The following is a 27820-nucleotide window of genomic DNA, read 5'->3' as shown; positions in this document are numbered from 1 at the left end:
ACATTATTATTAAGCTTGAACTTTTGAACTTGCTACAGAACTCTTACAGCGCCTTACCTGAATAGTCGAGCTTATTTGAACTCCCATCAAACCTCAATCTAGTGAAGTAACTGGGTTTCAACGCGCCCCTGCATCAGAAGCAGGATGGAGAGCTCATCCTTCCTGACCCTAAGGTGAGACTTCGCGGGGAATCGAGGAAGGGTATCGTGGAGGGTTGGAAGGGAGTGGGAGGCTTGAGCATTATTCCGTCAGTAGGTAATACTCCCTTTTCACGCACAGGGGAATATTCCTGCGAGCCAGTGAGTCCATCTTCAGAGTCCTGCGCTTCACCATTGAAGAAGCATCTGCACTCGAAGCCAGACCAGCGCCTCCGTGGGAATCAGGTGAGCGTGACAGATGGATATTGCGGCTAAAATTAAAACTCTGACTATAGTCCTACCTGAATCATTAATTGACTGCATTTCAAGGGAACCAATTGACGTGCAGAGACAGAGCCCATTGCCTAGCTTTGACTTCCGGCACGTATCAGAAAGTGATCTATGCCGACTACTGGAGTCTCTTAAACCTACTAACGATTCCCTGTTACCTTTTCCGGGCTATGTGGCCAAATTTCTTGTTTTGGACTTGACCCCCTTTGTGACCAGCTTCATTAACAAATCTCTGATGCAGGGGATAGTACCTTCGAGTCTAAAACATTCTTTAGTTACACCACTTTTGAAGAAACCTACCCTATAGCAGAGCTGCCTTGTCCTGCAAAAATTATTGAAAAAGTCGTCACTGGCCAATTTCAAGAGTTTGAGGAACTGAAGTTGTTGTTAGATAAGTTTCAGTCTGGTTTTAGACCCCGATTTGGAACACACACTGCCCTTTTATCTGTTCAGAAAGATTTTCTGGAGGCCGCGGACCAGGGTAAGCTTTCCCTTTTGGTGATGCTGGACTTGTCCGCAGCTTTCGACACAGTGAACCACGCTGTCCTTTTGGATCGACTGCAAGTGGTGGGAAGGGTCTCAGGGCATGCCATTGGTTGGTTCAGATCATTTTTGACAGACCGCCATCAAAAGGTGAAATTGGGCGAGTTCCTGTCTGACTCTATTAAACTAAATTGTGGAGTACCACAGGGATCGTCGCTTCCACCCTTACTATTTAATCTATACATGCAGCTCTTGTGAACTTGAGACGACATGGGGTGAGTTTCCAGTCCTACACAGAGGACACCCAGTTCTTCATCAGAATTGTTAACCTAGATGAAGCATTTGAAAAGTTAGGACAGTGTTTGAAGGAAGTGGATCTTTGGATGTCCAATAACCAGCTCCAATTAAATGCAGCCAAAACCGAACTGATTTTGTTCGGTCCAAAACACTTGCTTATGGCTGCTAAGAAGCTGCCTGTCCCGACTCTTCTAGGAACAAAGTTAAAATTTGTGTCTAAGGTTAAGAACTTGGGCTGCATTTGGCAGGATGACTTGAGCAGTGAGTGCCAGGTTGGAGCCAAAGTCCAGACAGTGCATTTTGTTCTTAGACTTTTATGACAGGTGCTCCCTTACATCCCTGAGGAGGATCACGCTTCAGTGGTGGGTGCCTTGACTAATGCACATCTGGACTACTGTAATAGTCAACTGACTGGTATTCCTTTAAACAAATCCAAAGACTTCAAATAGCAGCAATAAGGACCATCTTTAAAATGGGCAAAACTGCCCATGTCTCTCCATCTCGTAATGCCCTGCATTGGTTAGTGGTTGAAGATTGTATCAGATTTTTGCTTGCTGTGTCTTTAAGTGTCTGAATGGGCTTGCTCCGGCTTAGCTAAGCACACTGATTCAACTGTACCCGCCTATAAGATCTCTGTGTTCTAAAGATTGCCATCTATTGTCTGTTCCTCACTCAGCGTACGTAACAAGAGGAGACAGAAGATTCACAGTTTTTGGTCCAAAACTCACTGCCAATTGAAATTAGGACCATTAAATCACTATACCAGTTCCGTAGGGCCCTGAAGATTTTCCTGTTTAGGTAGACCTGCATCTAGATCTCTGTTTCTTTCATTCTTTGCTTTTTCTTCTGGGGAGTCTTCTTCTGCTTTTATACATGAGTGTGTTTTTCCATTTGTGCCGCTATACGGTTTGGTTCATCATGTGCGTGTTATAAATGAAGTGGTCATGGCCAGTAGCCAGATTGTCCGGGTCATGGCCTTATGCCATGACCAGGACCATCTAGCCATTGCCCATGGCCACAGGCTACACCTCAGTCACCAATCGTATATCACAATAATTTGTCCCTATATTATGACACTATCATCGCTAATGTTCCTTACATGAGTTTGCTGCAAATCTGCCCATGTTTTATTTTTTGAAAAGTGTCAAAATGTACGTACATAATAGTCATATAACTAGGCGCTTACTTGACAAAATCCATTCAGACTTTGCAAACAAATTCAAGGTTGGGTCTATAATCTTTCTGAAAACCTTGTCCACATTTGTCAAATGGCAAGAAAGTTATAAGCCATCTAAAATGTTCAGACCCCCTCTAATTATGCCTCCTCTTGACAAAATCCCACCAAAATATGTAAAAACATTCATTTTTGAAAACTTGTGTGCAGATTCGTCAAATGGCACCACATTTATAAGCGTTTAAGATATGTTGGGACCCCCACTTCTAATTGTTTTCGCTCTTGACAAAACACCAACACACTGCAGAACCATTCAGAGTCATTTCTAGATTGAATTTACAAAATTTCATGCAGTTTCATTGAGTGGCGCCAAAGTTATAAGCCATCCAAAGACTGCTTTCCACCAACCCTGTAATGCAGAAATAGGCATAGATGTGCCCGAACATCTCAGATGTTTGTGAACATCACAGGAATGCTGGATACTCACGGATGTCTGAGTTGAAAAAACTCAGTTTTTTGGGGCTTTTTAAGGCCATATACCATCCCATCCTCATCACCCCTAACCTCTCCAGAGATTGTTTCCTTAGTTAGACAAGTGCAATGATGGGGTTTTTAATATGTTTTTACCTCGATGTCCATGGACAACAGTGGCTGTCCGTGAATCCAACATGGCAGCATTTCCAAAAATATGACGCACATCATGCTTTTCAACATCCAATCAGCAGGCGTGTCCGATGTCTGCAGGCAGCACGTCCCCCGCTGGACCAATCGGAGGCCCGTCTGCGGACCAAACAAGAAAGTCAGTCCACAGTCTGAACCCAGATATCACTACTTTTTGGTAGTTTAAAAAATAACTACTGGATGGATTTACGCCAAATTTATAAAAGCATGCTTTTGGGACCAAGCCGCCGCTCCGGCCGCAAAATTAGTGAAAATCCGTCCAGCGGTTTGGGCCTTTTTCCATTGCAGCTATGGGGAAAAAACACACATTTTGAGACCCCCTATAACTTTGCCCCCGTGGACGAAAAAACACCAAACTGAATCGGGGGCATAAAATGTTTTGGCAAAGTTTCATGAGGATTTGTCCAGGGGGGGGGGGCGCTAAGTTATAAGCCACCGGGAAAGTGCTCTTCCTATGGGTTGAGCAACTTAACCATAACTACACGCCCGCAGGCCGTGCAATATATATATATATATATATATATATATATATGCACACACATATATATTTATTATTTATTTAATAGGGTGGCAGATGCATTGCTTGGTGGAAAGGTTTTTCAGTTCTGAAATTCCACCATTACACGATTCGAGAAACAAAATGAGAATGAACTGTGGGATGTATCAACCCACTCATCCAAGCCCTGCAACATCACTGTCACTGTGCATTGCTGGCAGCAGAAACATCAGAATGGCCACTAGAAAGCATGCTGCTCCCTCAAAATCACCAGGAAATGCGCAGTGATAACCTGAAAAACAGGCCGCCATCCACTTTTGCCTATCTTAGTGAGCCCAGGAGACCACTGCCATAAACCACCATTGGGCTACCCGCAAAGTAGCCTGAAACCCCTTGGAAATAGCAATGCTGATTGCCAAAAGAAACACAGAGCTGTTTGGGAATCCGTTTTCTTGATTGTCAAAAATGTGCTAAAATCATGGCTCACAAAGCACCTAAAAGATCCAACCTCTTTGTTGGGTGTTCCACATTACTCTACTTCAAGAATCCACATAAATACAATATCAGCAAGAATCCTATGCTATCAGAGCAAAATCCCCTTTTAAAGATACTGATGAAAGGCAGCTGTCAAAAATGGGTGCAGTACCGTTACTCGCCTCTACCAAGAAGCCGGCGTTTTAAAACCATTCTTTGTAAAGTTGAACATGGAACCCCAAACTATGCCAAAGAAATACTTGCCATCACAGAAGCCTAGGGGGTGGAGACAATTTGAAACTATATTCTGAAAAGGCTTGAAGAAAGCAATTGTTTAATGTATGTATTAAAAATGTGGGTTATATTGTAAGAAAAGACAATTTGTAGACATTGGTTACAGAGTTAAGAAGTTTCCCACACTGGGATCAAACAGATTCCACACCTTCCCCCTGGACAAAAGAGGCTTTCCCCAGCCCTTGGCCAAAAGATTGACAGACTGGTGTGAACAGGAACTAGCCAAGGCACCCTGGCCTGCTGCTCTCAGTCAAGACAATGGGGGCTTTGGGATGAATAGGAATATGCTGATTTGCGTGTGACTGGTCAACAACTGCTCTGGGAGAGACAGGACATGTGACCCTCTGAGTCAGCCAGATCTGGGGGCGGAGAGAAACCATTGTGGATTCAGATGGCCCAGCAAATATATGTTTTATAAAATTGCTTATAACAAAGTGCACCAAGCTGACAAAAATGTACAACTTTGAGACGCTTAAAATGAAAAATTCACTCACAGTTTGAGACGAAGCTGAACTCCGCGCGATGTTCTGAGACTAAACCCCGGAATTTATTCCTATTGTAGATACAGTGTTTATGCTAGAAACATAAAAACTTACAGTAATATGGTCAGAGAGGGTGTGTATGTTTGTGTAAAATTTGGAGCAGAATGAATATTGGGAAACCCACCAAAAGCGTGAAATGTTGTCATTTCTGAACCCAAGCTCATAGGAACATGGGACTTGAACAGAGACATGCCTTAATTAATCTGTGATGTGTATATGTATTATGAGCAACTTGTGTATCTGGAAAATATGTTTTTGGGAAAAATTGATTTTCTATGAAAAAGCAAAGGGGAGGGATTTCAGTTAAGCCATAAACATAGCATCACTCAGACTCATTCTGAAACGTTGATCCTTTCTCCAATCAGGGGACAGGGAATCCTCTAACCTATCAAATCTTTAGAGGGTTGGGCATGTAGAATCAGCCTTCCCACCCACTTTGAAAACACATAAATAGGGACTGCTGAGACCCAGAGAGAACACACTCTTTTCCACTACTCACAGACCACCCTGCCAGAAGACTCCAGATAGATCCAGACTACAGATAGAACCAAACTCTAGAACCCAAACTCTAGAACCTTGAAGCAGAGAGGCCTAAACCAAAAGCTGAATCCGTTTCAGCAGGCTTCAGAATCTTTTGCAAACCTGATTCTAACCCCTAGACTTCCACAGGGCCTAACCAAACATTTCAACAGCCGGGGGTGCTGTTTGCTTCTAGCTAAGAACCCTGTGCTAGAACCAAGATTCAGACCCAGAAATCAGCACTGTATCCAGAACCCGTCAGACCCAGTCCAGAGGCCGTTCTGTGAGCAGAACCCAGTGCCTGAGACCGTCCGGTGGCGAGAGTGAAGACCAAACCCTTGACCATATCTGTGATGAGGCCCATTCCATTCCAAAGCCTAGGCGTGAGTATCTAGTCTAGAACTGTCCATAAACAAGCTCTTAATTTAAAGTAATCCTCTTCCATCCATTTCAACCTGTTCAGAACTGCATTAGAATCTTGTGTCCATCCGATTGATTTCAAATCTGTAAAGTGCATCTGTCGTTTCTGACATCTTGATTCTATGTCTGAAAAATCTACCTTCACAAAAACCTCCGTAACGTTTGAACCGCACGTCCTAGAAGCAAAATGTGACTGTCATTTTAAAGCTAAGATCCTAGGCGTTCCAACAAACCCAGACATTCATTATTGTTTTTCTGTAATCGTGGTTTACGCACACAGAAAAATTGCCGCGAATTGCAATTTGGTTCAATTTCATTTTCTGTCAAAATAGCTGTTTCTTGTTCTCAATTGCTGAAATTCGTTTTCAGTTTGATAATCATTCATGAATCATTGCTAGTGTTGACCTGTGTCAATCCAAAGTAATTCTCACTAGTGCTGAATCTCCTTTAGTGAATTACAATACATTTAGCATATTTTCACTTTCACCGCAATCACATTCAAAAGTATTTTTGCTTGTTTTAAAATCATACCTGTTTCTCTAAGCTTGCTGGGGTAACTGGAATTGAACTGCCTTCTTGATTGTATTCCGTAAACCTGTGTACCCTCATTTCCATCTCTTCATATTGCATAGGGGGGAGTGAGTAGTCACAGGGGAAAAAGTGACCATATTATCTTGGATTGAAATCATATCGAGTCTATTTCTGTGTTGCATTCTTTCCCATTATTGCATTTCCTTGAATCACATAAAGTATTCTCTGATACCGTATCCTCCATATTCATACTCCAAGTGAGTAAAGAGATTGTTAATTTTGTAATATTACCCATTGTTGATTACCGTCCATATTCATAAGTGTGCTATTCAAATATTATTGTGTTAATAAAAGTGTGATATATATTGTTTAATTCTTAAAATAAATTTTTTAATTTGCAAAACAAACCTATTTCTTGGCTCAGTGAGGTCAGGGGGATTCAAAGAGAGGGGCGTTATATAAGGGTTCATCATCCAGATTTAAAGAACTTTGACATAAAAATATATAAATAAGGGCTTCCATTGGGCCTCCCAGACTAGGCATTGAATTAGTTGGAGTGCTGCATTGAAGTCACTTACAGAACATTGAAAGTGCTCTGATATAAGGGGTGTAAATTGGCAGAGAGCATGTGGGCAGGGTAAGAAAGGATAATTGGTGAAGGTTTGGGGCTTATTGATAGCGTTCGATTTTTTCGGAGCTTTTTACTGAGATCAAGATGCAGCACAAACAGCCAAAAAAAAATTAACTACACAATTGAGATGTGGCAATCACTGTGGTTGGTAATTAGGGGAAGAGGAGTATTTTTATTTAATTGAGGAAGCATTTTTCACATGTAGTGGGTTGTATTAAGGTGATTTAACGTCCTGTGTTTTTGTAATAATACTTTTTTCTACTGAACTTTGTTTTGCGAATATGAAATGCGTCACTGAGATGCATTCATGGCTGAGCCGTGGCTACCATGTGGTTTGTTTTGATTGGATGACATTTTCACATGATCTGAAGGAACACTTCTCGATTCAGTGTTCTCTTCCGTGCGATTCTCAAAGTCAGGTTTTGTACAGACCTTTTTAAAGTTGATTTTAGGTTTTAATGTTCGATCTGTTTAAAGCAAGGATTTGAGGGGTATAAAGGAGGTTGATTGGTATTGTCAGTTTTGGAAAAGAAGCAGTGGGCACTGAGATAAATCTGCACTGATTCGTAAGGCGTGACTAACGAAAAGAGAAATGTAAAAAAGATAAATTATCAAATATAAAAAATGAAATTGTGATCTGTTTTATAAATGTTTATTTTCTGAAAATGAAAGACGCATGGGTATTAGTTGTAGAACTCTGATTCTCAATTCAGATTGTATATTTGTATATTAGAAGTAGATGGTGTGTTAACTTTCTTAGGAGATCAAGATCTGTTTAATTAAAGTTTATTTTCTGAAAATAAAAAGATGTATGGATATTAGTTTGCCAACGTGATTCTCGATTCAGATTGTATATTTGTATATTAGAAGTTAATGGTGTTAGTGCTAACTTTCTTATGTTTATGTTTATACAAAAAAGCCTCCAGGAGAATTGGGCAGTGGTGCACTATAAGCTAAAAGGAAAGTTTTTCTTTTTTTCATTAGCTGCCTGGAAGGGGACTCTTGGCAATAGGGGTACTCTGAACGTGGACTGTATTCTCCTGTATAAGTCTGTGCTCTGAGCAGCCTGAGTGCTGCTCTCCAGTGCCATGCGCCTCCTTCCCCTCCCAGCGCCCATGTAGTTTCCAATGCAGTTTCTAAGTGTGTTTAATTAAAACATTACATTGCAGTGTGAGGCTGTGCTGCTCCAAAGTCAGTTTCCCTGCTGTTGACGTGACGGCCATCAACAGAGAAAATGTATTTCGGGAACTTGGTGCACAGCATGAAGGAGCACCGCAAGGTATCTTTTAAAAAATAATTCAGCATCCTGCATTAAGGGTCCCTTGCTTCATTTGTACCTTTAACTTGGATGGCGGGGAGTTACCAGTATGGTTAGGCTATTGCTGCAGTGCTTAATGTTAAACCCACATCCCCCTTTTTTGATGGTCCTGAAAGGAACAGTTGTGGGGTTAAGAAGGGGGTGAGAGGGGGAGGATGTTGATATAGGAAAGATAGATGAAAAGTAGAAATGTTTGACATTTTTTTTGTTGTCGTTTTATTTAATTAACACAGTCCAGTAAAAACAAACCTGGAAAAGGGAGTAAAAAGCTATCAAAAAACAGAAACTACTGGCAATTCCACCTGACCTGTGCTTCACTCAGGCATCCTCAATTTCCTCAAAACTGATTGCATGCAGTGCTATCGCCAGATAGCACTTACTGCAGATGAAAACGCCATCTTCTGGAGACCAAAGCAGAGACGGCAGATGAGGCACCCACATCATTGGCAGCAGATGAAGTAGATGGGAGAGGTTCAGATGATGATGCAGTCTGTGGTGCTGATTCTGCTTCCTCTGTGGCTTGTGACGTTACAGGATTGGAGGTGGGTTGCAAAGTAATGCAACCAATCCGGATTGCCTGCTGTCAGAAACTATTCCTGAAACGGTCATCCATTCACGCAAGTGGTAATGTATCAAGTGGTTGATGAACAATATGGTGCTAAAGCTCTGCTCGGGAACCATAGAGAATACTCTCCTGTGCACATCACCACAAAACATGCACTGCCCTTTTTCAAATTCCGAAAGTGGAGTGTATTCAGTAATTTGAAGTACTGCCAGCACAGGCAATGTGTCAAACTCCTGCAGTGGTACTTCTAGGGTGGAGTTGGCTGCTCTACCCATTCAACATTCTCTTGAATTGAGAATTTATTAGCATTCATGTTCAATCTACTTGTCTTCACCTCGGTACCATTTGAATAATTTTCATAACCTTACACATTCCCAATTTGTTTTGAGTGGGGAATACAACCAGGGTAAACTTTAAAAACATGTTGTGTTTGGTTGTAGTTCTTTGAGGTAGTTCTCGATTCACAGAGTTTCTTTGGGAAGTTCTTTTCTCGAATTGTGAAATCACGTGAAATGGTACGATGCAGTGATGGCATATGTTATATCATCAGTGATGTCATCAGGGTGCTTACAGATTGCTCAATGGGGGCCTCATAGTTAAGGTGGCTTAGGTTCCAGCACCTGCATAATTTGCCAGTTTTGGGACGTTAAATCAGCACCTTAACGTCACTGCAACTAAAAAATGTTCACCGAATTGCAAGGGTTTTGTTGCACTGAACTTTGTTGCACTGAACTTATTCACCTTAACTATCCCTTTATTAAAGTTTTTTTCTCGAATATACCTGTACATATATAAATAAATATTTTTTTCCCGTGTGGATCAATAAAAGAAGAAAATTAACAAAACGGAAAGCGGTTGGTGTGGAGTTTTACTTCCCCCCCCCCTCCTTTGTTTGCTGTTTGGTGGAAATTGGGCAAGCATGGCTTTATGGAGAGTGCAGCTCGACTTGGCTACCCTAAGGTAGAATTGACAATATATATATATATATATATATATATATATATGTTCAACTGAAATAATGAATAAATGAAATAATGTATGAATCATTATGAAGCAATGTGTTTTACAAGTGTACTTTAGTTTCGTAAATAGATGTGCATAAATTGGCACTTGTGTGAATTAGATGAGATGAAAACCTAAGTTAGCCCTGAATCGTGAAGCCACATCGTCCTACCCAAGCCACATTAGCAGGCAGGTCTTTACTGCATTGATTTTTCCACATGTGAGTTTGCCACAACGCAATGGCGAAGCAGGTGAGTTAAGATATCAGGCCCTGGGGGCTACAGGAGGAGTGTGGGACAAAGGGGCAGCCATGCAGAGATGGTGGAAGGGGAACAAGACCATAGTGAGGGGGGGGGCGGAGAGTTCAGATACGGGGTCGGAGGGTAATAGAGGGATGTAGCAGATGTGGGAATGGGGGGTATCCTACTTCCAAAGAGCAGGTTGCAAGGATTATGAGGGAAAGGTTGGTACCCCTTTCAAAATGCAATGGGGTGTAGGGTGGGCACCACTCTATTATATAGTAGTTAGTATAATGTAGATATATAGGTAGTATATATCCAAAAAGGAATTTTCAGAGCGTACAGGAAAAAAACCTTATAGGCACAAGGATATACTGTACATGAAAAAGGTCAAGGGTTGCTCCTTAACCTAAACTGGACGGTGTGCATTAATAGCACTAATGCCATGTTTTGTTTTTAATTACGGCCTTCCCTGTGGGAACAGTTTGAACAATAATTTTAAAAAATAATGACTCAACTGGATCAAAACGGTCACATGTTCAGTCACCACTAGTGACCATATTGATTGAATCTCCTGAGGAATGTTAACCATCCAGAGGAATATGAACAGAAACATGTCGCGCCGAGGCCTTCAAGCCTTTAGCTATATGCGCTGATTGGAGGGCACTGAAGTACTAGATACCATACTGGAGACTATAATTTACATTTGTTCCTAATACATTTGCCTAACATCTACCCAGAAGAATTCTACTTTATATTAAGACCAGAGTCACTATTTTACTTAACTGATGTCTGGAATTTAATTTCTAGAGCATGAACTGTCAAATGTGTGATGTATTTTTACACTTTCGTTTTTATAATCTAATACAATTATTTTGTTTATTGTGATGTAATCATGATTTGATTTATTGCTACACACTGCAGGTTGTATATACTCTCTCTATCTCTCTCTCTCTCTCCTCTCTCTCTCTCAGAGCGTAAAATAGAGACATTGAGAAAGGCAGAGGTGCAGTTAGCAATTCCAATGTAACATTTTAATATAACAATAAATATACATATCTATATACACACTTCTGTACAAAATATACAGTTAACATACAAAATGTGTGCTGGTTGCAAAACATTGTCACAACCAACAATTATTTAAAAAATAAAGGTGAACTATTTACTTGCGGCATAATTTGTGTTTTCTCAATGGACAATACTTGTGAGTGCAAAGGAATGTGTGCTACTCTCGGCGAACGCCTTCTTTGGTGCCCACATTACTGTATACATGTTCTGCCTGTTCAGGATTTCACAAAATCAAAAAGTCCACTTCTCTCACACTGCCACAGATAAGCACTTCTAATCATGGCGGAGCTTGTCATCCCAGCAAACAGTCAAATCAAGTCAGGTGTGTTAGGCTACCCACAATGAATATACACAGACTCATTAACATATAACGTACTTCAGTAGAAGTTGTTTGCATACTTGTTAGTTATTAGAAAACCCGTCTGGATTTTTGGCAAGGGAGTAAGCCAACAGGAAGAATTGCCTTCGGCCAGTAACTTCTCTTCAGAAAAAGGCATGGGATTCTTTGAAACGTGGCCAATAGCACTAAACAGAGATCCGACGTGATTAATCAAAAGAGCTCAACCAGCTCATTGGCTCATCTGCATAGACTGGCTGTGGAGGTACGATTTCTACCAATCAGAGGAATGTTTATTGAGCTCTCCTTCCCTTTGCACTGTGCAGCAAGGTAACACTATTGTAGTTGTCTGTGGTGGTCAAAGACTGGTGGGAGATTTCATGAGATTGAAAGGAGGAGTGACAAGTCTCATTGAAGTAACATACACAAAGTGGTGACACTTTCACACCGGCACTCACATTTTCTATCTTCCAAGACCAGGCATCTGCAACCAAACACATGTATTTGGTGTAGAAAGTCCTGTAATCTTTAATGTCACCAAGTTGGCATGGAGAGGTGTCTTCGGAGCTTTGAACACACTTTGAAATTAGTGTGTGGACAGGTGGAAGAAAATATTTAACAACGGACCTGAGTTTTAATTCGCTTAAAAAAAACTTGAAGGTATTACAATATTATGTGTTACAATCTTATCGTGGCACCGCTCTCTGTAAGTTGATGGAGTCTCTATTCTATACGGTTGTGGCCATGCTTCTTGGAGTTTTGTGACAACACCGGATGCATTTGTAACAACTTCCCACATAACATTTAGGGCATGCCTGATATTGCCACCACCACCAAAAAGACCCTTACCTTTTAATATGCCCTGGTTACAAAGGAAAGTAAGATTTAGGATGCAACATTTATCAAAAAATTCCCAATGTTCTGTGCATGAAGTATCCTGAAATGCTGAGATCCGAGTTCACCCGCAAGTGACATGAAGGTCACTTCCATGCTTAAAATGGTGATGTGATAAGTTAATCTGCCCTGGATTCCATTAAGTCTTGGGAATGTGGCAATGTGTTTTTGGAACCCACCGCAGAGGGCCTCCTCGCCATGCCTTTCAGTGCACCTCATTGCACATGTGTACAGAGAAATGGGAGCATCAACTGCAAATGCACCAGCATCTAACATGTTTGATTGTATTTACAAAATGGCAAGTCATACTGCATAGGTCTGTACAAACTATTCACATGGGATAACGCCCGTACTATCAAAAAGAAGTTCATCTCTTCTGTGGCACCATTCCCAACAGCTCCTTTTCTGACCCAGAAATCTCATGGTCAAGAGTTCACGAAGGATCCCAATCAATGTTCAATGGTAAAATCCAAGTAGCGAGCCCTTGTTCATCAAGATTCTGCTAAGACGCTCTGCGTTGTGGAATGAGGCATATCCACAGCTCCACTATCAATCTGCTGGCAGATGTTCAGCATACAGAGAAGCAGAAGGAATATAACCACTAAGTCGTCCACCATCCCAAGGACTCCACAAAGAGGTTCGGATACCACATCAAAGGGCAGGCGCATGATTGCCCCAAATGCGCATAGGAGAATCCTCAGGCAGAAGATCCACACAAGAGCGCCCATGGTAAAGATGGCCCTGAAGGCAAGATGGAGGAGCAGCGGAAGGTCATACAGGTAATCTGTAAACTGAAAGAAAGATTTTATTTAAAATCATGTCCAATTCCAGCAGGCAAAGATTTGCATCATATACAAAATATGTGTTTACATTTTCCATATTTTCTAGATAATGTTAAATATTCGTAGAAATAAATTGCTATTTGATTATTTCACAGGGATTAGTTTTTCAAAACAAAAGCATGTTGAGAAACAATCTTGTGTGGCCATTAGTATCATTCAACACACAACTCCATTCACCCCTATGCTCCAGAGATTGGCATCATAGTACAGTTTGTGTTTTACCCAGGTAAACGCACCAGCCTCCTATTTCCCTCTTTTTCCTGCCCATATAATGATATACTCATAACGGGCCACTGGAATTTCCATTTTCTTCAATTTGTTACTACGTCGGAACCCTCTGTGCCCCCATTTGTCATGTTGAAGTGTTTTCCATGCAGTAATTTGACCCAGTACTGCCCCCACTTCACTGCTCCAGCAAGATTTACCTTCCCAATGTCATGGCCCAGAGTTCACATACCCGCGATGTGTCCTTCTGCTAACAGAAAACAAGAACCCTGTAGATGCAGAAGTAGAGGGTGTACAGCACATTCCCGATCCCCCCACCCAACTGAGTGTCTTATTTCTTTGAAAGAAAGTTGGGACATCAACAGGGCACAAGGTTTGGGAGAGTCCTATGTCCCCTAAGCTGGTCTGGCATCCCTCCACCAAACTTCTGAGTCATTCCTTACTTTGAGCTAGGTGCAGACTAGGACTCAACCAAAAGTGGGGTTGTATGTTGGTCACTGAAACAATGACCTTGATGCAGCAGGTAAGTCTTGGAATATATACATGGCCCAGAAACACATTTGTGCATTGAATGACCCTTTAAGATACAAGGGTGCTTTACTAATGTAGTGTGTAAATGTACTAGAAAGCATATTTCCTACCGACCTGATTTCAGTAGCAAAGTACAATTGAGTAACCTACTCCCTTACAACACACACACACACACACACACACACACAACACCTCAAAACATTGAGAATGTAAAAAAGAAAATGTGAAGTCACATGGAGGCAACTACCCTCTGATGATAACAGATCCAACCTTACTAATATATCTTCTCTCTATAAGAAAGAAATATTTCTTGTCAAAACGGAAATGTACAACAATAGAATCCTGCAAGCTAACTAAAGCATAAAGGAACTCTTTGTAATCCTCAAAGAACTTGAAACTCCGGTCCCTGTGTTGCAGACAACTGTGTGAAGGATAAAAACTGGTGCACGAATATACAAAAAGCCTTATCCATTAAAGTAGCCTCCCTTCAGGATAGGATTGACAACAAAAAAGCCAACCTACCTAATTTGGTCCCACCAGTCAGTACTCCCACGCTTCCACATAAACCCTCACTCCGCTTTAGTTTCTCTAAAGTTTCAATTCTCGAGGTTGAAAAAGTTATTCTCTCCCTAAAACCTTCAAACTGCCAGGGCGATAAATGCCCACCCCAAATCATCAAAGATGCTGCCAGAGACCTATCACCTTTTATATCAAAGCTCATCATCCTGGGTCCTCGCTCTCCTCAAAAAACAGTAATTAGATCCAACCATATCCACCAATTACAGGCCTATTACTACAGTACCATTTCTACTCAAAATTTTAGACATGGTAGCTTATTTCCAAATACAGGAGTATTTGGAACACAACCAACTACTAGGAGTCTGTCAGTCAGGTTTCAGGCCCCAACATCGGACTGAAACGGCGTTGATCGATCTTAAGGCCCAAATCGACGACCTTAAGGACAATGGGAAATTTGCCTTACTACTTCTACTTGATCTATCAGCTGCGTTTGATTTGGTGGACCACATGGTACTATGCAATCACCTGGACTCAGCAGCTCACTTCCCTCAGGAGGCCATAGGCTGGATCCAATCCTTCTTGAGCAAAAGGACTATGCAAGTCTTCTCACCTTCAGCAGCTGCAGACCCCATTCCCATTACTCGTGGAGTGTGTCACACCCACAATGTATAATATATTTACTAAGCCCCTTTTCGATGATCTTGACCGTCTTGGTATCACCTACACTAACTATGCAGATGATACCCAGATTATCATACCACTTACTGGGGATTATGACAAGGATTTGGCCTTGGTGAATAGAATATACCTCATCATCCAGGCATGGGTGGCCGTCCATGGTCTATGCCTGAATGATGACAAAACTGAGCTCATCATCCTGAGAACCACCTCTAACCTCAATAAACTTGGCCACAAATACAACACTTTTAATATCGATGGCAACACTATTAAAGTTGCCAAAGAAGTAAAAACATTAGGTTTTTATCTCAACGCCAACCTCACTTTTGCCAAACAGGTCAACTCCTTGGCCTCTGCCACTGCATACACATGTAAGCTAATCAGAGCCGGCATGCCATTCCTATGCAAGAACAGTTGCACTACTTTAGCCAGAGCCATAATTTTCTCCAAATTGGACTATTGTAACTCACTATATCTTGGTGCCAGTAAGTACATAATTGGCAATATTCAGATTCTCCAGAATAATGCCCTTAGAGCAGCTCTGGGCATAGCAAAAAAAAGAACATATATCAGAAATAAGGAGACAGAATAATTGGCTTTCCACTGGTGAGAAAAATCCTGCTGAAAACTGCCTTGTTAAGACACAAGTGCCTAAACAATGCTGCACCTCGCTAACTCATAGAGAGACCCAATATAAAATCCTCCAACCGGCCAACGAGAACAGCCAACGCAAACTGCCTGATTGTACAAGGTTCAAACTGACCAAAGCGGAGGGGGGTGGGGGTAGTTTCTCAGTCAAAGCTGCTCAGCTCTGGAACTCCCTACCCGCCTCCCTGAGGGCAGACCAAACCTACCAGAACTTTAGACACAACATCATCAATTGGATTAAGGAAAATGACCCCTAATACAGTCCAGTTAACTCACAGTTAACCGTCTTAACTCATTATCCTGCACTGTATATAGTTTCTGCCTTTTTCAATGTATTGTTGACACTGAAACTTTAATTATGCTATGATGTATTTTTTTTTTGCCCATTGTATGCATATACCACTCTAATAACCCATTGCCTTTTATCCTTCTGTATATATTTGTCTCTCTTCTTACACAGCTGTGTAACCCTAAGCTGAAAGTATTTGTGTTTCTTCTGCGCCCTGATACCCTCGGGTCTGGCACACATTACAAATAAATAAAACAAACAAACAATACATGTTATGTTATTATGATTGGGTTCTGCATATTTTGTAATGTTTAATAAAGATGTTGCTGCCCTTTGAAATAAAATAAAATACTTGAATAAAAAATTATAAGATTGTGACTCCCCCTTCACTAAATAAAGAGGGATGAGTGACTCCTATGTTGTATTTTTGTGATCATGTCAATTATTGCAAAACAAGTTTCTGTTTTTATGTCAAATTAGCCATAAATTACAGTACTGGAGAAGGCTGTGGGCTAAATATAGATTTACATTTTTTCATTAGGAACCCCTTTGCAACCCTGAGAAAAACAATGCCAAAAAACATGATCACAGATGACCGATCGAGGAAACCTGGAGATAAGCATGATTCATCTGTAATCGTGAAGCCAAGGGAAAATATTCCGGAATGCTGGTCGCTGAGGCAGCAGCTTAAACCTGCAGCTCCCGTACCTTCTCCTGTGAATGATATTCTAAGGATTATGAACACCAAAAAGAAGATATAAATTGCTGAAAACCCCAACCCTAGGAAGCCTAAGCAGACTATGGAGATGACTGAAATACCCGGCACACAGGTTATTTATACTTTGCTGCTGAAAGTAGCTCAGGATGTGGGTGATGTCAATAACTCTTTATCTGATCTCAGTCAGAAGGTATCACACTTGGAAAATCAAGTCATCAGACTGAAGGCCAGCTCTGATTCCCTGGGGTTGAAAATATCAGGAAGCTTCAGGGCCTACAATCACTTGAAAGCGGATCTCCAGAAGACAAAGGGGAAATCACTTGAACCGGATCTGAAACTGCGAGGGAGGAATTTAAGGCTGGTTGGAGTGAAGGAGGCTGGAGAAGAGGCTGTAAATATGCTTACTTTTGTACTGAAAACGTTCAATGATTGTCTTGGACTGGATTTAATTTCACAAAATGATATGAACTTTGTATATAGTGGTGGAAAACCCTCCACATCCAGACCCAAGCAGATTGTGGTGGCCCTTAACAGTGTGGGAGTGAGAGAGAAAGTGCTAAAGGCTGCCAGAAACAAAGGCAGTGTCAACTTCAAGGGGAAGGAAGACTCTTTATGTTTTCACAAATTACCCAAAGGAAATTCTGGACAAGAGAATGTCCTTTAAAGCAGCTAAGAATCTTGCCAGAGAGAAAGGTGTAAAGGTATATTTAAACAGAGCTGGTGTTCTGAAATTGTCACTACCTGAGGGAGAAAAATCAACGACTGATGCTGCTGAAGCTCGACTCTGGCTTAGAAAGTTAGACTTGGGGGTTACTGCATGGTTTGACAGTATTGATTAGTGAGGTATGTGTTTACATTGTCTTGTCCCCCCCCTTGGTGCACCTTATAACCGGCTTGCTGCATCCACCCATCACCATCCTGCCTTTGGATTAACTTATTTTAATTTTAATTTGACTTTACTTTTTCACAGTCATTATTATGATGGCTATTTTAAAGGACTGTTAACAGTCTATTCTCAATTTATGTGCTTGTGCCTCGCCTGTGTACACGAGACTTGCTTGCAGCATGCTCGTGAATTCTTTAGAGGCGTCAGCAATGCGGCCTCTTCGCATACAGAGAAAGAGGAATGGACCCTAAGACGTGTGCACGTTCACATAGGTCTCCGCGTTATGCAAAGGAACAAAGCAGAAGTTTGGGAATACGAATGAGCGATTTACATCAAGTCCAATTAATGTTGGTCTGCTGGAAGGTCATATAACAATGACAAGGAAGCATGTCGATCGCCCAGTGAGTCAAGCGCATATGATTGGAGTCAAGATCTTTGAAACAGCAAGCCGTCTGTAATTATTATACATCTGTTCGATATCTTCATTGAAAGTTTTATCCTTACCATTGTTCTTTGTTGAACTGCATTGCCTTCGGTTTTGGTAAATGTCAATAACGTTGAACCGATGGATTGTATGTGACTTGTTGGTACAATGGGCGTGTTTGGTCTGTGGTGGTAGTCGGTAAATATGGCTTCAATATTATGACAGTGTCATTATGATATAAAAATGTCCCAGGCTACTAAAGCACTACACGGGAAGCTCTGGAGAGTTTACAAGTGTGCAATGGGATGGGAGAATGTCACAAGTTAGTTACAGAACCGCACTTGAAGGGTGATTGGGTGTCAGTTGTGGGGTTCATTGCTGTTGATGTTTAGTTCCTTAAGGAGATTCACGCTGCTTTTTCTTTGTGTGCATACAGCTATGATTTACTGGATTGTCAAGACATTGAAATATACATTGGGCATATTAGATATGCATACATGCTTTGCCTGGTTGAGGCATATGGGTTAAGTTAGTGAGCAGGCTGTTACCTCGAAACTAACACATTTTATTTGCAGGTCCCTCTTGGAACAATGTTTGTTACTGTCATTTGTTTTGAATTTGTATTATGTAACCTTTGTCTACAGACAATTGCAAAGAACGGACTTAATGACTGTTGATGTTGTGACGTTGCAGCAGATTGAATACACTGCTTGTTAACTTTGCATAGCATTACGTTACCGACCCATGTGGGGGGGCAGACAGATATGCAGGTAGTTGTGATTTAATTGAGTCAATGAGATATGCATAATGCATTATAGATATACATGCCAGCATTAAATGGGTTTAGTTGATGAGAAGTTTGTACTGTTACTTTCTACTCCAGGATATTATTTGATTGAATCTCGAAGGCTGTTATTTATATGCTTACACATTTATTTACAGGTCCTTCTTGAAACAATGTATGTTACTATTGATTTTTTTTAGGTTTGCATTAATTAACCTTTCTTTGCAGGCTGTTGCAAATGCAATGACTTAATACCTGACTACTGTTATAACATTGCTAGTTATTGAATATGCAGGTGTAGCCTTATACATCATTACATTGTCGTCTTCAGTGGGGACTGGGGGCAGATTGTGATGAAATGTTCTGGATCTGGTGTGTGTCGTTCATGGCCCATGTTTATTATGTACCAGTCGGAGGGGTGGGACATTTGAATAACATTGTGTGAGATCATTTTGAGGTTTGTTGGTATAACTATAGAATTGTATTGTATTAAGGTGCTCCAATTATAGGGAGGGGGTGGAGGCATAATGTTTTTACAACTGGATGCAATTCCTTATTACCTATGTCCCTGTCATTGCTGTCTCAGGTGCTTCACGACACTGCAGATAAACGTGCCCCCTCGAAACTGTTGCAGCTACGCAGACTGCCCTCTCAGCCATGGTTCTCAGATCAACTTAGAGCATCCAGATTGAAGGTCAGACAGACTGAACGTAAGTGGCGCAAATCGTACGATCCTCTTCTCAGAGAAGCCTATAAATCTTGCCTCTCAACCTATCTGGCAGATTAATAGCCTCCAAAGCACTCCATTTTTCTTGGAAGATTGAAACAGCTTTGTGTTGACAAAAAACATTGTTTTCCATTGTTAAGTCACTGTCATCCTCTGTTATAGCGAGGGTTAAACCTACACAAGTATGGTGTGACGGTCTATCTCGTTTTTATGCTACCAAAATTAATGATATTTGGACTAATATTGCTAAATCGGTAGCAATGTCCCCTAGTAATTCGAAAGCTATCGCTACTATTGCACAAGCAGAACACATAGCTGAATGGTCCGTTTTTCAACCATTCACAGAAGCAGTAGCCTTTGCTGCGATTCAAAGGAGTAAATCCTCTTCCCCGTCAGATGCTATCCCAGCAGAGATTATGAAAGAAATTGCACCGGATCTCTTAGAAGCATTAACTGCTGCTGTAAATGACTCTTGTCAATCAGGGGTCATTCCACCCAAACTGAAATCTGCTACGGTTGTTCCACTTCTCAAGACGCCTTCACTAGACCCGACTGTACTGGCTAATTTCCATCCTATCTCTCTGTTTCCTTTTTTCTCTGAACTACTTGAATCTCTGGTTGCACCCTTACTCTCCTCCTTTCTTGAAACCTCTAATATTTTCGTCTCTGCACAGGTGGGTTTTAGACTGGGCAGAGGCACTGAGAGTGTGCTTGTGTCCGTCCAGCATGACATGTCCAAGCTAGTAGACTCAGGTGGTGTGGGGGCCCTGATTTTACTAGATCTATCAGCGGCGTTCAACACTGTCGACCACTCCATCCTGCTGTCTCGGCTTGCCCAGATAGGAATTTCTGGTCAGGTACTGGCCTGGTTCACCTCATTCCTGGCGGATCGCACGCAGTCTCTCTCTATGCCACCTTTTTGGTCTACCCCCTGTCACCTCACTTTTGGTGTCCCACAGGGCTCGTATTTGTCTCCAATCTTGTTTAACATCTACATATGGGCCCTAGTATGTCTCATCCGCTCCCACGGTTTGAATTGCTACTCCTCTGCTGAGGACACTCAAATCACTCAAATCCTGATCGGCCTTGATCAGGATCGGGATGAGGTGTCTTCGCGCCTCCAGCGTTGCCTGACTGCCGTTAGTGAGTGGATGAACTACAACTGGCTCAAACTGAATGGAGACAAGATGGAGTTCCTGGTGGTAGGGTGTCCCCCTGATCCTTCACTATGGGTGTCCTTTTTCTGGCCTTCCACCTTTGGCCCCCTTCCCACTCTGGTGGGTAAAGTGAAACATCTGGGGGTTATTCTCGCAGCTTCTCTGTCTATGGCAAACCGAGTTGCAGCAGTCTGTTAGGCAGGTCATTACCAACTCAAGGTCCTGAATAAAGTGCTCCCTTCCATACCCGAGCCCCTTCGCCCTCCGGTGGTTGCGGCTCTGGTTCTATCTCGCTTAGACTACTGCAATTTGCTGTATTTGGCCCAAACCAAGGGTCTCACGCAGCACCTATAGCATATTCAAAATCTTGCTGCTCAGATGGCCACTGGCACACCTTATGGTGCCCATATATCTCTGGTGCTTCGCTCCTTGCAATGGCTGCCTGTGGACCAACGTATAAGATTTAAAGCCCTGTGCATAGTTCACAGAGCTCTTCACTCTCAAGGCGCTGAATTTCTTCAGACCAAATTCATTTGCTACAACCCCAAGCGCCTGTTACGATCCTCATCTGCGGATATTCTTATTGTTCCGAGGTTTCATCGCACAAGGATAGGTGGCCGTGCTTTCTCCATAGTGGCTGTCAATTTATGGAATGGACTGCCACTATCAATTAGAAAATTACCGAATCATCTAGCTTTTAGGAAAGCACTCAAAATGCCACTTTTCTAGATATCGTCTATTACCTGTTGACACCCTTTCCGAACTCTGCTACTCTCTCCAGCGCCAAGATACCCTCGGGTGACTGTGTGCTTAAGAAATCTACCTAACATAACATGACATAACTAAGGTCGGTGCATCCTCAGACCGTTACCTTAAGAGGGTGGGGGCTCTTTCTTTTATTTTGTTCCTTTATTCTTTTATTTTTGTACTTTGCAAACAGAGTTGGTACCTTCTGGATTTTGTCACACAGCAAAAATGGCTACTGTTAACGATGAATTACGTTTCATATCATGGAACATGAATGGTATCAATAGCCCTCTAAAGAGGAAACAGATCCTTAGTCACTTGAATGACCTTAAGGTGGACGTATGCCTGTTGCAGGAGACACACCTGACACAAGAGGAGACAGATAATCTGAGGAAAGGGTGGGTTGGAAATGTGTTTGGCTCTTCCTTTAACTCACTTCATAAGAATATTGCAGTTCAAGTACTAAAGCACTTCTCAGACAAGGAGGGCAAGCTGATTGTGCTGTTGATGAGTGTTCAGGGTGAAGTTCTATGACCGTTGGTTGACTCATCGCTTAAGAAGACAGGAGGCGGACAGAGCATTTCTGTCTATTACTACATTGGGTGGCACCATAACGTTCAACCCTAAAGAGATTAATGAGGTTTTCAGGAACTATTATATGGTTCTGTACTTTAATGAGATTAATGTCTCTGGTTATTTTCTGGGTTTGGTGAAGATCTACAACTCCATAAATTAGCGACCACAGAGAGAACATCTTTGGAGGTAGAATTAACTATAGAAGAATTGAAGAAATCAGTTGTTTCACTGAATTTAAGGAAGTTCCCTGGGCCAGATGGTCTCCCAATGGAGTTTCATAGGAGTATGCCTGACTCAGTTTTTGGACTTCTGCGCAACATGTATATGGCTTCACTGTCAGCTGGAATGCTACCACAGACAACCCATCACGCGTCTTTTTCATTGATAAAAAAGAAAGATAGAGATCAGAAGCTACCATCAAACTATCAACCAATTAGTCTCCTGAATACAGATAATACAATTCTGGCAAAAACAATGGCGAGGAGGTTGGAATTGTTGTTACCTAGATTGATTCATGGAAACCAAACAGGTTTCGTTAAGGGATGACACGCAGCAAACAATATGAGAAGGCTATTACAAACAATTACACAGATTGTTGACAGTTTGGATGATGCTGCAATTTTTTCACTGGATGCTGAGAAAGCGTTTGATCGGGTTAACTGGGACTACCTGTACACTGTACTGATAAGAATGAGTTTTGGAGAGTCCTTTGTAAACTGGGTGAAGTTGTTATACTCATGCCCTACTGCAGATGTGGGAACAAATGGTATGAGGTCTGAGTGTTTTGAGTTACAGCATGGCACTAGACAAGGATGCCTTTCACCTCTATTATTTGTGATTGCTTTTGAACCACTAGCCATTGCAATTAGAAGGGAGGGAATGATTCAAGGATTAAATTATGGCAGTGTTGGTCATAAAATGCGGCTTTATGCTGAAGCTTGAGGGAAAGGTTGCAACAAATTAAGATCTTAAAGAGGGTCTATTGGACGCCAGAGCGATTATACAAAAGAGCTTGTCTGACACTGATGACTGCTGGGGTTGCACTCACAGAGTGGGTTCTTTAGAGCATATGCTCTGGGAGTGTGTGAGGGTGAGATATTTCTGGAGGAAACTTGGCACTATTTTTAACAAGGTACTGGGGTTAATCCTGGATTATGATTTGATTACTAATAATTCTCGAAGATGATGAAATGTTGGATGGCCTGTTTACTTCCCAGAGGAAATGGTTCATTGATGGCAAGAAACAAATACTGAGGTGATGTAAGTCAAGATTGTCTCCTGAAAAGAACTGCTGGTTGGAAGAAATATCAAAACTTGCAAACATGGAAAGGGTGATTTATAATCGACAGAAATAGGTTGGGTATTTTGAGAAAATCTGGAGTAGATTCCTGGCTATTTACTAGCTTTGTACTGCTTATATTGGGTTTGGGGGTTGATTTTTTTCTCTTGTAGAATGTAAAAAAATTCAAAATATAAATAGAAAAAAAAGCCACGGGAAAGTCTCTAAAAAATATGTTTCTTAAGATTCTGCGTCATATCTAATGGATCACTTGGTTTACTTACAGGTCTAGGTTGACCAGAAAAGCGTCTGTTATAATCCAGAATGCTGTCCACGATTCCTCGGCTCTGCTTATCCTGCTGGTGTTCACAAAAGAGGGTACGAAGACCGGAAACCTGAAACAAACACAGATAATCAGAATGTAGATACAGACCAATGGATTACAAATAAACAAGATATATCAAATTCCTAATTATGTCACATCACATGACATGGGTGTAACAACCTCTACCAATGTTCCTATGTAATTATTAAACTATAACAACCTCTATCAATTTAGTGATTATGAAGCCTTTAACAAGCAGTCCTTAGCTGTGTAGACACCCTCAGAAGATTAAAATATATGAAAGTAACTTAGTCATGCTTTTGAAAAACTGTGCCTAGCCAGAGGATTCATCTTAGAGTCAGAGTAAAGCTCATACCTAGCGGCAGGTGCAATCAGAGATTTTTTTGTGACAGGTATTGTTTGTAGTGCTGAAGAATATCTGAAGCTTGACTCTCACCCACAAGACCACTGAAGTTGGGATAGGTGCAAAGGAGTGGTAACCTTTTCCAAAAACATTCTCAGAAGAAATACCATTGTATTTTTGCAGGGACAATATTAGAACACATTTCTCTGGGTAAAACTAATCCACGAGAAAGAGGAACATAGAAGCCAAATGGGCATGTGAAAATAGATGTACACATTCCCTGTTTTATGTTCAATTGTGCTTTTGCTGTGGTTTTTTGTATATTAAGTGAAAAGGTAAATCTTTCGAGAAACCTTTTTCACACAGATTATTATTTCCACATATCTGACAAGTCTTTTGGAAAAAATGTAACCCACTTCTAATGTATGACTCAGCTATCTAAAGAAGAAAATGAAACAAAATGGAGTGGCTCAAAAAATAAGATAGCTTCTCCCATGGGGTGCATCTTGTCCTATTGTAACTAAAGAGACAGGTGGTCCAGCACAGAAGAACCATAGAATCTTAAGAGATTGTCATGGAAAGTGCAGTGATTGGCCATGTAAATTCAAGAGCTTGTCCATTGAAGGTCAATGTAAAGCAAAGATATTGTCTTTGGAAATTCGAGAGAATTCTTTTATGTGTTACTTCATCAATTTCGGTTCTTCACACCAACCATCCACATTCATCCCATCACACAATTTACACACACGCTTGCCCAGTCCAAGCCTTTTTTTGTTTTCCATAATCAGATGTTATACATTTTTAGAGGCGGTTTGACTTCCTAAAATAGCCCTTCCACTATGTCACTAAATCGATCCTGCATGCTAGTATTTGAAACATTTGTGGAAAGCACATTATGGAATGAGAGACTGTTTTAAAAATTCCGATGGCATACTTTAGAGCAGGGTTGTGCAACTCCAGGACTCGGGGGCCAGGGACCTGTCGGGTTTTCAGGATATCCCTGATTAATATTCATGAGACAAACTTTGCATGCATTTGGAATCATTGTATGCAAATTTATCTCATGAATATTAATGAGGAGTGTCCTGAACATACAACATGGATCTGGCCCTAGAGGCCTGGAGTCAGATAACCTTGCTTTAGAAAATATTGATTTGGGGAGAATCTGGCCATACAACATTAGGTATTGTACATCTCATTTAAGATATTGCCTCTTCGTTTGATGCCAAAAAAGGAAAATCTGAGAATGTGAACATCAGGCATGTATGAGAATAATCATGGTTATTCTTACAGAATGCATAATTGTTAACACTGAATATTATTATCGTATCATAACTGAGGAGGATTAGTTGGATAATTTTTGGTATAGAATTTACATGAAGGTAGATGGCAAGTGTGACAGTAGCTTGCCCCTCTAAAGCCATGTCCTCTTGAAGGCCACTTTTCCACACTAGTCCCAGTGCATATCAGGAAAGATTCCTCATCCAGGTAACTGAGTCCCCCCTTTTTTGCCAGAGGTGACAATAAGATGGTGGCTGGACTGGATCCATAACTCCTAGTCCTATCTCAAGCTGCACATTCTGTTCTACATCCACACCTATATAACAAGCGGCATTGTTCAGAGAGTGTTACCTTTTGTCTGCAGAGAGGACAGCTAACTGCCCCTAGCCAGGAACCATGCTTCCAATAGGCCATTAGACAGGAACCTAGGAAGAGCAATATTTGTATAAGTAATTGTTGCCATAAATTAAATACATTTTCTTCTACTACACATGTCACGTTTGTCCTTGCAGAGATTGAAGAAAACATAAGTATCTTACAAAATCTGTACATTTGTCAATATCAGTCAAGTGCTCATACTTTGGAGTAAATCTCTGAAGGGCAATATTCATCGTTCATCCTTTTTTTAATTAGATATTATCAAATCAAGGCACATTAGCTAGCACCTGTGGCTGCAGAGAGGTGGGGACACTTTGCCCTCAAACCTTTGTGCCTGTATGTATTGCCTGGTGGCAACACCATGGCCCTACAACAGCAGGGCCATTAGGGGCAGCCTCGTGGGCAATGGCTGGGGCCTTAGTTTGCAATGAGGGCTTCCGGGAATGCAAAGGGGGCAGGGTTCGGTGGCAGAAAAGGGGTCAGGGTATTTAAGACAGGCAAGCTCAGGCATCTTCCTCTTTCCCCCGCTGTACCGTGCCTTCAGGACAAAGTTAGCCCACCCTCCAAACCCTTTATGTTGGCAGTTGTTGTTAGCTATGAACTGTTTGTTGGATCATTTCAAATTGCTTGTGAATATCAGAGTGTGTAACTTATACTGTGTGTTTATTTGAGTGTTGCATTTTATTGGCGCTGTTGACAGGGATCTACACAATGGATTATGAAAATGTTCGGACCATTATCAAAAATGATGAACTAAGATGAACTATGTATTTGCTAAACGGTTTGTGGCTTGAGGGGTCCACTCACGCCCAGTAGGCCAAGCTGGCGTGGACGGGGGGGGTGGCGCCTCAGGTTGCCCATTTGGTAGAAATGTAGCCCAGGCATGGTCGTTGGACTGTCCAGCTGGACATTGGATTCTGCAAGGGTCAAGGTGATGGTAACCGATGATGGATGATGTAAAAGACACATGGGGTCCCCGTCAGAATCTGTGTGGATTTTCTGTAATACAATGCAGCCTAGTTACCTTTAATATTGGTGAAGTATCATTTGTATAATACAATGTGTGTTTTAGGAAGACATTAACATATACAAGTGCACCCCTATCGCATGTGCCCATTCATGAACGCCAGCCCCCTCTCCATTCATATTCAAGTGGTGAACGTATAGCCAAACTCAAATATGCACTGGATCCATGGCCAGATGCCGGACTTTGTTCAGAGGCAGGTCCAACCTTTCCCACTCTCTGTAGGCAGCCTGATCAAAAGTGAATATGATCCCCACGCACATGCATTTCCCACGCATATTTGGTTTTGTGAATCAGCCCACCCAAAGAATGCCAATGCTTTGTCTGCATGTGTCTGTGCAAGGCACACACAATTGGCCAATACAGTTACATCTGAATGGGGATTTCAGAAAGTCTCTATATGCGGTACAAATCCCCAAATATGACAGCACCTAAACAGCGGTCGGTGCAAGCCTTGGTGTGCTTGGTGAGAATATAACCTACATAAATTGGATCAATACATTAAACTGACTATTGTAAGCACTTGTTTGTGACATTTTAAGGGTGTTTAATCCCAAATATCCTTTGTGAATACGCTAGTGCAGACTATTTTCAACATATCATGTATTCCCTGATGATATTTGTTGGAGAGTAAACCGTTCACTGTTCTCCAAGAGCTGCTTGTACAGTGTACGTTATTAAAGCTAAACGTCAGTCACACATCTTCATTATACAAACAGGTGTAAGCCTTAATTGTGTTTGAAACGCAACAGCCAAGCAGAATTCATGTGTGTCAAAGCCATCTCTTCCCAAATGATTATAACCGCGACAAAAACATGACCATGTGTCTGCTGATTGGAAGCTACAGGAAGGAACCCTTTGGCAAAAGTCCCAGTGTTATCAGGCTCATTTGCCAGCATAAGGGATGCGTGTGACCTGCTAATGTTCTGAGTTCTGGGATGGAGTGGACTGTTTACAGCAGGTCACTGCAACCTGTGGCTCTCCAAATGATGTCTTGGAATATCAATTTCGACCATTTACTA

The 27820-nt window shown here is 41.5% G+C and overlaps 1 protein-coding gene across 1 annotated transcript in view; it reads right to left on the bottom strand.

Moving 5' to 3' along the window:
- Nucleotides 1–11034: 11034 nt before the first annotated feature.
- The window catches only part of LOC138545507 (E3 ubiquitin-protein ligase RNF170-like), a 47022-nt gene continuing 30236 nt past the window's right edge, over nt 11035–27820 (bottom strand). The window contains exons 4-6 of the mRNA XM_069642073.1: nt 25748–25821; nt 23711–23821; nt 11035–13187 (exon numbers count right to left, since the gene is read on the bottom strand). Of these exons, the coding sequence (XP_069498174.1) occupies nt 12888–13187; nt 23711–23821; nt 25748–25821 (485 nt within the window). The 3' untranslated portion in view covers nt 11035–12887. The remainder of the gene's footprint in view (nt 13188–23710; nt 23822–25747; nt 25822–27820) is intronic.

Source organism: Ambystoma mexicanum, chromosome 1q, assembly GCF_040938575.1.
Source record: "Ambystoma mexicanum isolate Mex_15411 chromosome 1q, UKY_AmexF1_1, whole genome shotgun sequence".
NCBI lineage: Eukaryota > Metazoa > Chordata > Amphibia > Caudata > Ambystomatidae > Ambystoma > Ambystoma mexicanum.
The sequence above is the reverse complement of the archived record's forward strand: the minus strand, read 5'-3'. Positions and strand labels throughout refer to the sequence as shown.